The sequence below is a fragment of the Atta colombica genome, unplaced genomic scaffold, assembly GCF_001594045.1.
Source record: "Atta colombica isolate Treedump-2 unplaced genomic scaffold, Acol1.0 scaffold150, whole genome shotgun sequence".
Lineage (NCBI taxonomy): Eukaryota > Metazoa > Arthropoda > Insecta > Hymenoptera > Formicidae > Atta > Atta colombica.
In genome coordinates, this window is record NW_017259240.1 from 1629607 (window position 1) to 1641116 (window position 11510).

The following is an 11510-nucleotide window of genomic DNA, read 5'->3' on the forward strand; positions in this document are numbered from 1 at the left end:
CTTTTTTCTTTTTTTATCTCAGGTGGATTTTGTCTCTATTGGGACAAAGAGAAAGAAGAAAGTACCTAATATACATATTATTAATATACATATAATCCCTGAGTTTCGAATTTTCACAGGCTGCGTTGAGAAAAGGAACGGTTAATCATTCAAATTTTTTGAGTAAATAAATCTAATTAATATAGAAGAAATCTAAAAATACACGACGTTATACTTTCAGATTTTTTCTACATTAATTAGATTTATTTATTTATTACAGACTCATATTGCATAAATATATTCCGTTTTTAATACTGAGTTATTACTTAGTTCACAAATTTACTTAATTAATTGAGACTTGTAGTGAGAGAGAATAGAATGCATAAATAATTTATCTCTTTTTTTTATTATCAATCCTCTTATTTTCTCATTCAATGTATGATCAATTTGATTCTAATCGAATGCAATTGCTGATATCAATGACGTCATTTATGAACACGTACGTAAACAATGACAGGAATATAACTGCATTAATTAATTAATATTCGCCTTGCAAAGACATATCTAAGAATTAATTTTTTATTTTTTAATTTACAATTGCAAATTGTAATTTTTTTCAGTCATCAATATTTAATAATTAATTTTCAATTCTCAGTTTATTATATCTTCAAATTCTTCGAAGTTCAAAAGATATGTATATTTTCAAAGAGTCCTATTCTATGGTCATATCGGTATGGTTGCTGATGCACCAATCATGTTGCAAAAAAACTGCACTCGCTGCATCATGATTGGCTAAAATAGAATCGACAATTTGTAAGTGTAATTACGGCCTAACAGGGCTTATCTAACTTTCAAATTTCGGAAATTGCTCTTTTTAGAACTTTAATAATAATGTGAGAAATTTATTTTCTGAATTTTCTTTTTTTCTATTAGCGATTAATCGAGTGCCATTTTTACGTGGCATCGATCAATTTGCATTCTTCTAATATTCGCATTAATTGTGTTTGCTCCTCTTGCATCTATTCCTTGTTTCTTATATCTCGTTCTCATATTTCATTATGTCTCGACCCTTAGACTCATATCGGAAACCGCGAAGGTTATCTTATAGAACCGCGCGCATATAACACACAGCCATTTTCTCCGTTGTCCGGTTGCGATACTAGCGCCAAGTATTTTCAACAATAATAATGCCGGCGGGAGATAGTGCGGAAAAACATTCATCAAAAGTCCATTAACCCCGCAAAAGAGAACACGCACGCAAGCTTTGTTTCATAAAGACCATTTTAGATAATCTATAGTTCGTGCCAGATTTCACACGGAATAAAATCTCATTTGTAATTTTTACAGTGCCGTACATGCGTTTGCGGTTCTGATTATTTAATTTCTATATTATATACACACGTGACATATTATATAATTATAAATATTATAGATTTTATTTTAACTAATATAAATTATCTAAATATAGATATAAATTATCTAAATATAGATTATTTAAAATATATTTAAAGAAATATAGTATAAGAAATATAGTTTTAAAATTTCGAAAAAAAAAAACTGTTTTCTTTTTCAATTTTTTTCACTGATTTTCCCAATTCTTTTTCTAGGGATAGAAAAATTCATTAGAAAAATTTATATGTAAGATCTGCCATTTGCTTCTTTCCAAAAAGAAAATAATTTTAGTTGTTTCTGCAATTCGAAAAAAAAAACGGCTTTTTTAAAACTATAATTAAGAAAGGTTAAATATGATAAGTCTTTTACGTTTTTATATAATGTAATACTATCTGAAACAAAAAATTAAAAACGAATTCGACTACAAACAAACATAAAATAAAATAAGCATAGACATGCAACACATTCTATGTTTCAATGTCTAGCCAATCAGGTCGAGACAGGTGCTACAATGCTATCAGAATTATCAGCCTACATAAAAATAATTTTTTATGCAAGAAAAACGCGTATATGAAACTTAAAATTAAATTGTTTTTGTAAAAAAATTTTCTTCATCAGACAAATTTAATTTATGTCATTTTATGAACCGGAGCCGATAAAATACATGCACCGGCAATCGATCAGAGAGTGAAAATATGGTTAGGCCGGTTCATTACCGGCCTGTTGGCAATCCTAGAAGTGTACAATAAAAAACTAAGCAGAATTTCTGTTATCTTAAAGGACTTGATATTTTATAATTAGAATATTTAGTAACCTCAATTATATGTTATATTCATTAAACGTTCTTTTCTCGCGAGCTGTAGGTGTAAGACACTACCGCCAGATGGACACAGTGGAGTTCTGTTTCTCATAAATAAGCAACTATACAGGATAAAATAAAAGGCAGCATTATAAGATTTTTCATATTTTGATAAAATATTTTATATATTTTAATAAAATCTTGAATGTGTCCCTAAAATGGAAGACAAAAGTAAATGAGAAACGTACTTTAATAGTACAGTTTTTAATTTTGTACAAAAATTAATTCAAGAACCTCTATGTGTACGTATGTGTGATCATTTCTGAAAGTTATATATGTCAAAACATATTAATACAATGATATCTAAAAAATATTATTAAAAATAAAAAAAAACTGATGTTTTCTACAATAAAATTATGTGAACATTATTGATGTCAAGAATCGAGATTGATGTCAAGCATCAAGAAATTCTGACATGTAATTAACAGGAAGGAATTAATCATATTCTTAATAATAAATTTAATTTCGATAAGAATTTTGATTCCTCCGTTTTTAAACAAACATATCATTTAAATCTATTATTTATTATCTTTCCAATGAATACAATCAGATTTCTTTTCCAGCGTGTTTTATTTCTGTTCTGCTTTCTATGATAGATAGTTATCCAATCTTATTAGAATGAAAATATCTGTACTTGACTTGTTTTTTCTTGAGTTAGTGGTTGTCATACTGAATTTATAAAGTTAGAAATTCTATTTTATTTTTATTTGATAAAATGAGGAGTAATAAAAAAACACAAGTAGATACTTATAACACTGAACAAGTAGATACTTATAAATAAAAGAAAAGATGTGAATAAGAAGAATAGTAAGTTACTCTGCAAAAATTTCAAAATTTGAAAAATAAAATGAAAGATAAAGCGTGAGAATGAAAGCGTCTCTTAAGGAATCTATCAGGTGTATATGTAGTGATAGTTTTCCTTGCAAGAAATAACTGAAATAGAATTTGTACAACATAAAATGAATGTTATATACTTAATGTTGTATACTTATGACAGATTAATAAGATCCATATTTATATTTAACAATATAATTTTATAGTTTCAATAACATTTTTCATTTTATATTAATTATTTTTTAAAAACATTTTCTTCTTATTGAAATAATGTTTGACCCAGATTCTGAATCATCACCAAACTTCTCATATTATTTTCAAATACAATTGAAAAATCTGTAATTTTTCATGTTAAAAAATAAGTGTAATAAATAAGTGTAATAAATTTTTAATCTTTAAACGCTTTATTATGAGAATATAATGGATGGCAAAATTTAATTGCTTATAATTTATAATTTTCATAAAAATGAATATATACATTTTTTTTTCAATCAAAACATCAGATGTCAAGGAACATAACAGTACTGAAATACGTATTTATTAATAAATTTATATATTTGTAAATAGAAGTATTTATTTAAAAAAAAAAGTTATAAGCAATAAAAAAAATATTGGAGAAAAAGCTATGTCATTTTGATAAGGTTGTAATACATGAAAAAAATTAAAAACAAATCGGCAATCAAATTGATGATTTGTTTCTGATACGCAGTTAATAATTTGAAAAAGTGCGCGCGCGCGCACTGCAGTTCTCATGAATATGAAAAAAAAATCGAAGGAAAACCTAACCTTTAAAAGAATTCGAGATGAAAGTTTGCATGTAGATGACTTACAGGGAGAGAAAAATATTTATCACTGTCTAATCATCTTTAATAACGCACTGCGATATGAACTCGGATAAATATTTCGTTCTGCAAATGTAAACGACAGCTGCAAGCGTATAACAGTAATAAATATTGTTGCGCAACGTGATTGATAATTTGTTTTTGGCTCACACCTAATAGTTCGAAGAAACCTTGAAAATTATGAGACCAATAAATATTGTTTTTAAATTAAATAATTCGAAAAGATTTTTTAATTCTTCATGAATCAAATTAAATAAAGATTAAAATCGAAGAAAATATGAGAAATCAACTGATTTTACTTGATGAAACTGGTTTAGTTCATTAAAAATCATATTTCAAAGAGATCTGAGCTCAGACTTTGCTCAGTTCTTGCAATGAATAGCGATTCTAAGTTACAAACAATGAATGTAGAGGAAAAAAAGTAAGACTAAGGGCCATGACAGACAAAAGAAACTTGAGCAATAAAACGTAAGTAGTATAAAACGATGTCTGCAATGAGATTTTAAGGCATAAAAATTTTAAGCATTAAGCCGTAAGAAATTTACCGATCGTAATCGAGTATTCTCACATTTAATTGTGATTGGTCAATTTCTTACGGCTTAGAGTTTAAAACTTAAATTTTATGTCTCAAAATTTCATTGTAGACGCCATTTAAGGAAATCAACATGTTGAGCTGATTCTATAGCCATAAAAATCGACCAATCACAGTAGAATGGAGGAGAATAATCAACTACGATTGGTTCAATTCTCATGACTTACAACTTAGAATCGGTTTTGAATTTGTTATTGATACGTTATGATTTTAGAGTTGCCACACACACTTTGCGTAACAATAATCTTAAGACGTACATAAGAATTATATCTGGTTTATGCTTCGGTCTTAATCTTAATCTTAAAAGTTGGCAACAAAGAATGCCATAAGATCGTTTATGCTTCCTCTTAACCATAGTCTTAACCATAATCTTAATCTTAGTCTCAAGAAAGTTCCTATCTTTTAACTTTAGTCCTTAAAATTAAGTTAGGACTAAAGGACTAATTACTAATTCTAAGACTAAGATTAAGACCAAACATTCCAATGACTGTCTAGAAGTGCCAAAACTCTCTGCACTGATTGATTAATTCTTATGATGTCTTTCGGTTACGGAATGTGTAGCTCGGTACGGTATGTGGAGCTCTTTATAGTCTCTATTGTGATTAGGTAATTTGCTTAGTGCTTACTAAGCTGCTTGTTTTATTGCTTAAATTTTTTGAGTGTCGTGATTCCAAAAAAGATATTCCATAAATGAAAAATTGACATTTCCATTAAAAATGAATTAAATTTGGAGTTTCTGAACTAGTTTCTGAGTTAAATAAACAAACGCCGTTAACACGTGGACGATGATCCAAAACACCGTGGTCATAATCTCTAATTACCATGACGATGAAGATCCGTCGTGCCGTCTGCACACCTCAACTGTAAGAGCATGCCCGATTGATCGTTAACATGTTCCAAGGTCCCGCTGCTGCCTCTCCTTAATTCCTGGCGTCTTTTCTCGAGATCAGGTGCCATCAGACTCTCCAGAATATTTTCGCAATCCCGTCGTCTTCTTCTCGAAAAAAAAGAATGAATCGTTCACAAATCACTGGACGATCTCGACTAAAATTTCTTTCTGTTCATTCACGATTCAAAATTGTCCTAAGAATCCTCGTTTCTCTTTGCAGTAACGAATCTGAATGCAGTAATGAATCATTCGATAATCCGTTCACGTTTGACTCTCACAAATTATCGCTCTTAAAATCGTCCTAGAGTCTATGCTAATCCATAAGATTCCACTTCTTATTCAACTCCACATACAAATCGTTCGATACAGTCACATATCACTCAGCGATCTAGCACAACTAATGGGATATTTTGTAATGTTTATATCAACAAGTCTTTCCTTTGAATTATTACGCGCCAAGTCCCGCAGCCCGCGAGATTTCACTGCGAGATATCGATCCCACATCGATCGACGTACTTGGTATCATCGTTCGAATTTTTACGAGGACGGTTCGCGTCATCGTCCGAACGGCGTGAAAAAACGGCGAACAGGTACGAGAAAAAAAAAGAGGAGCAAATGTGAACGCGGAAGCGGAGAGGAATGAATCACCAGAGGAAAAAGCACGACGCGCATCATGCGCGGACTAACGCCACGCCGTTCGCCCGAGATCGACGCAACCTGGGCGCGCGAGTAAATAAGCCCCCCCACCCCCGCAACGCGACGTACGTCGGCGTCAACAGCGGCGTAGCGATGGCGCGCCGGCGAAGGTGACCAATCAACAGGCGCTAATTACCCCGGCCTATTGGTGGTGACGCTCGCAATGCTCGCATTCAATTGAGCATCGATACTTTCTTCCCCCCCCCCCCTCTTCCCATTCCTCCTCCGGCGAGTCCTTGCGGGAAGGACGAATGATAAGGTCCAATTTTAATGTCGATATACCACACACAAATGGCTCCAACATGATAACGATTGGCTCCAGAAATTTTTCCATAATTGTTAGTTACAATATTCAAAACGTAATAAACGGAGAACGTTGCCGCGTGCACGATTCCACGCGCTATAATTTCAGGCAGGTTGTAAATAGTTATTACGTAAAAAAGGTTACATAAAATAAACGTAAATTTATAACCGAATCGGGAGAAATCCGAGGGAGACAAAATGCTTTCGCGGAATCCACGCGTCGAAATTCAAATTGCACAACTCGGATGGCGTTTTCTTCGTTCGACGTCGAATGCCTCGATTTGACACGGCCGCATTTTTGTATTATAGAAATCATCTAATCAGAATTAGACACTTTTGATGGATCTGCTTATTTTAACAACTCCTGAGAAATAGATAGATATTGCTATTTATTGAATTATTAATATTTTAATATATGAGCTTCAGGATTGCACAAAGAAAAAGATTTGGACTCAAGAGTTCTATTTATATTTGTTTCATATTGAAACATATTTAATTTTAAGTGACATACTTTTTGTTTAATCAACAAAAATTAATTTTAATGCAAATAATCACATTCTTAATTTAAACATCCATTTGATTGGATTATTCAAATTCATAAATTTGTTTAATTAAAAAAAACTTTTTCTTTGTACTTTAAAGCGCCAAAATTAAGCATATAATATTATGTATATTTATTACATATATTTACATAAACAATTAAGTAATACTGTAGTGAAGTAATATAAGTACAATAAAAGAAAAAACAAAAAATTAAAAGAAAAATAAAATTAGATAAAAAGAAATAAATAAACGAATAAATCATTATTTATCTTGAGCTCTGAGATATAAATTTTTTTAAACGCAGAAATGCTACAAAGCAATGAAACATGAAATAAATAAAATATTATACAAAAATTAACGTTTGGAGGATCGGAGGTTCCCCCTTTAGGGACTCGACAGTGGCGCCACCTTTTTCGTCACTCACCCTATGACATTGACAATAAAGTTCTAGCTTAAAATAAAAAAGTCAATCAAAAACATGCCAGTTCTCCGAAAGTTAAGAAAAAGAAATGATAATAACAGATTAATGTAATAACAGATTAACGTAAATAGAAAAAGAGGAAGAAATATGTCTTCCTCTCTCACGTGATTTTGCTAAAACTAGAAACCTGCATACAAAACACACCTTGTATTTGGATTCCGATTAGAAAGCGTCTACTTCGCGCGACTCGCGTGCGAGTTCGGCTATATATAAATCGCCAATTTTCCTGCGAATCTTCGCGGATTCGTGAGAGAATTTCGTTCCATCGCGGCGCACGGCGATTAGATAATCGAGACGGAGCGTGATCGATTAATGCACGCGCGCACACGCTCACTCGTCCGGGCTGTTCCGGAACGTGTCAACACGTCACGATCGTAGTGGCGTCGATCGTGTGACGTCAAAGGTCGATTATAAGTTTACAATACGCGGCTCATTTATGACCGCGTAGCGACTTAATGCAAGATACATCGTAATAGCGTGCGGTATCAATCTGTTGGATAATCTATCATAATCGTTATTTATTACATGAAACCATAATTCTGTAGTTTCAGTAGATTTCATCGCCTATGTCCCTTTTACCTTTCCCTCTACTCATCACAATGCACTAATGTGCAAGACGCAGGAAAAAACCACGAGATAACATCGGAAACGCCATAAAGAGAAAAGATATTCTCTACAAATATCAGACTGAAAAAGTTCTTTTTTTTTCCCCGCCTTGAATAACAGGGTTCGCGAAAATGAATATAATGGTGAACAGAATGCGATACTTTTTTTTTCGGTGGATTTCAGAATGCAACTTGTTCACCGAATTGTTCACGATTTTCACTTTTGGATCCAATCATTTACATTAAACCGATCTACGACTGAGTTCTAAACCGAGTTTCGCGACCATTTTGTCCATCTTCGAAAAAGTTGAAAACTTTTATTCAATGCAAAAAGCGAAATAATCGCTACATCCAAAATAAAACGCACACTCTGTATAATTTAGCGAGATAGTTACACAATAAAATAATGATTCCAGTAAATCGACGTCTCCGAGGTATTACATAACAAGAAAAAAATTACGTATAGTGGGCAGTTTTGATTTCCGCGGGATCGCCATTAGACATAAAAATCAGTCGAAGGGAAAGAGGATTCTCCCCTCCCCCTCCCCACACACAATAATCTGCGTTCACAACATCACATTTGTCGACTCAATTTTGGTTTGGCGTTCATTCGTAAATCCGTGCGTCTTTGCGGTTTGTTTATGTTCCGGTTTCACGACGCGGTTTAAATAGCAGTTTTTTCCTCCCCCTTTTTTTATTTTTACATAATGATTTACATAATGGTTTACCAGACTCTCGCGATCGAAATTCGCTCGTCACGAAATCGTGGCGCGAATATCCACAATATCCACACAGCGCGAAGACTCGCATGGACTGGTACGCCACATGCCAAGTGTGTAGATATGCTTATTATTATTTATCGTTATTGTTATCTCGATCGTCACGAAACTCGAGACACCGATCTAAAAAATGTAAAAATGACGATTGAGAATTATTTACAGCAATTGTTAGTAACATCTACTTGCTTCATTAACATGTTTATGGAGAAAGAGTCGCACTCTTCTCTTCTCCCTTCGAGAGACTCGAATTTTGCAATTTGTATCTAGATAGTAGTTTATCTTCGTTGTTTTTACTTCTAGTTTTAATTTTAGTTTTACTGCCTCTTTTTTCAAAAATGGGAAATTAAATAATACGAAGTAATCGACACGGCAAAAATATAGAAAAAAATGAGAATATTTAAAGAAAAAAAAAATTTCTTTCGTTTAAATCTTCTTTTCTATATTTATTTCGGATATTTATATATAAATTCTGCTTGTTATCTAGCGTTAGTTCCATATATATCAGTCATATATCATCATATAAGCTCTGTTCTCTTTCGGAGAAATATTCTAAATTTATGTATACTGATACAATAAGTTAGAATGAAATTAATCATATTTGTTTCATTCCAATTCATAGCACCATAATACCAATTGAAAACATTTTTCGAAAAAAGAGCAAACCTACATTGAATTTACTGATATAAATTTAGATTAAACTATTAACGTTATTAAAACCTCAGGGTTACTCAAACAAACTACTAATATGACTGTATAACTTTGTTAATATAGTTAATACAGATTAAGTAAATTGTAAATGCAATTTAACGCAATTACAGATTACATTTACCTTAATCTCCATTAAAAAACTAAATTCTTTATACATAATTATATATATTAGATCGAAATGTGTAATACTATAAACTTTAAAATTTAAGTAACTATAATTTCGAGAAAAATAAAATTTAAATTTTAAAAAAGATTTTAAAGTTTAAAATTTCTACTTTCGACGAAGTATTGGATCAGTGCAAAAGTTCGTGCCAGATTTATTGTTCAAAGTTCAAACAACAATTTTGTTAAAAATAAACGAAATTTAAATTTAAACAAAGGATTTTAAAGCTTGAAATCTCTACTTATGAATGGTTACTATATTTTTTGAGTTTATAATTGATTTTGTGAGTTTTGTAATTTTTACATATAGAAAACTACGAGCTGAAAAAAATGAGAAATTTTCTTTTCTTTGTAGGTCTACAGCGTGTCCAAAAAAAATTTGAGAAAATGTTCGATCTATCGTGAAAGTTTGAAGCTTTTCCTACAAAATCATTTAAACATGTTTCTATGACTTTGTTATTGATTTGCTGCAAATTAAATAAAATGAATATTTTGACCTTGATTGCTCATTCTAGTAAAACCATCAGAATTAAAAAAAAATAGATTCTTAAATTCTCTTATCAGAAAGAGTAAGATTTAGATTTTATTTTTAATAAAAATAAAATTAAATTTTTAATAAAAAGAGCAGCTGTTTGAATAATAAATCGAGCACGAACTTTTGCACTGATCCAATACTATGTCTTTTAAGTTGCTGTGATAATTTTTATATAATGGAAAACTACGAGCTGGACCAAATGGGAAATTTTCTCTTTTGTGGGCCTATCAGGTGTCCTAAAAAAAACTTGCGAAAATTTCCGACTTTTTAACACGAAAGCTTTGAAATTTTCCCTACAAAAAATCGTTTCTAAAACTTTTTGTCACTGAATTCATCGTGGATTAAATAAAAGGAATATACTGACTTTTTTTGCTGCATAATTTTGTTGAAAATCGTACAGCAATTAAAAAAATAGATTCTTAAAATCAAAACTTTGCTCTATCAAATGTACAATTGCCAAAATTTTTGTAAAACGCATAGTTATGATAAAAATGAAATAGCGCTACAAACTTTTGTGCCAATCCAATATCACAGATTTATAGATATTATTTATATATGCGCACATTCACGTGTATATATATATATAATATGTATATATATATAAATGTATATATATAAATGTATATATATATAAATGAGTAAATTCTCTCCTACCTGAACCATCACAAATGCCAAGCCATATTTAAATGCACTATATATGCAAATATGCATGTACTATTCAAATTTCCTTGTAAGTTGAACTTTACAGATATAAACACCTCATTCAACTGCCTCATAATCTCTCTTAAAGATAATTCGAATTTATTCCTCTCCCATCATCTCCCTGCGATCGTTCCTCCGATCATTCCGTCGCTCTCGCATAGAAAGGCAACGAATGCAAAAAGTCCAATGTGCGCAAGACAATCGCGCTCAACATGTTTGTTGCTTGCTCTTCTCCTCCTCCACCACCACCTCTTCCTCTCGCTTTTTACACGCGCCTACCGTTCAATTATGCACTTACGCATACACACGCTTATGTACGTGTATGTTCACCCACGAAGGAGGAACTTCTGTATGCTCGCTGATAGTGCGGTAAACGTCTCGCTACTCCCATTAGTCACGCTAAACGATTACCAGTCGCTGCGACGATGTTGATGGGTCACATGGAAAACCTGTGACGAGTTTTTACGAAAAATCGATCGCGGACGAGCGTGTTTCCCCAGATGTTGATTATTAGGTACACGTCATGCAAACGACTTACATAAAGTTTATTCTTAATTCAGATACAGAGTATTTTTACGATACCACATATATAACAATATATATATATAT

At 31.8% G+C, this 11510-nt stretch overlaps 1 protein-coding gene across 3 annotated transcripts in view; it reads right to left on the reverse strand.

Moving 5' to 3' along the window:
* LOC108685336 (nuclear factor of activated T-cells 5) overlaps positions 1 to 11510 on the reverse strand; it is a 44434-nt gene that overhangs the window by 16659 nt on the left and 16265 nt on the right. Inside the window, exon 3 of one of the 3 annotated variants that reach the window (XM_018190075.1) lies at positions 5320 to 5492. The exons of the other annotated variants lie outside the window; for them this stretch is intronic. Coding sequence (XP_018045564.1) covers positions 5320 to 5492 — 173 coding nt within the window. The remainder of the gene's footprint in view (positions 1 to 5319; positions 5493 to 11510) is intronic. 3 annotated transcript variants of the gene reach the window in all.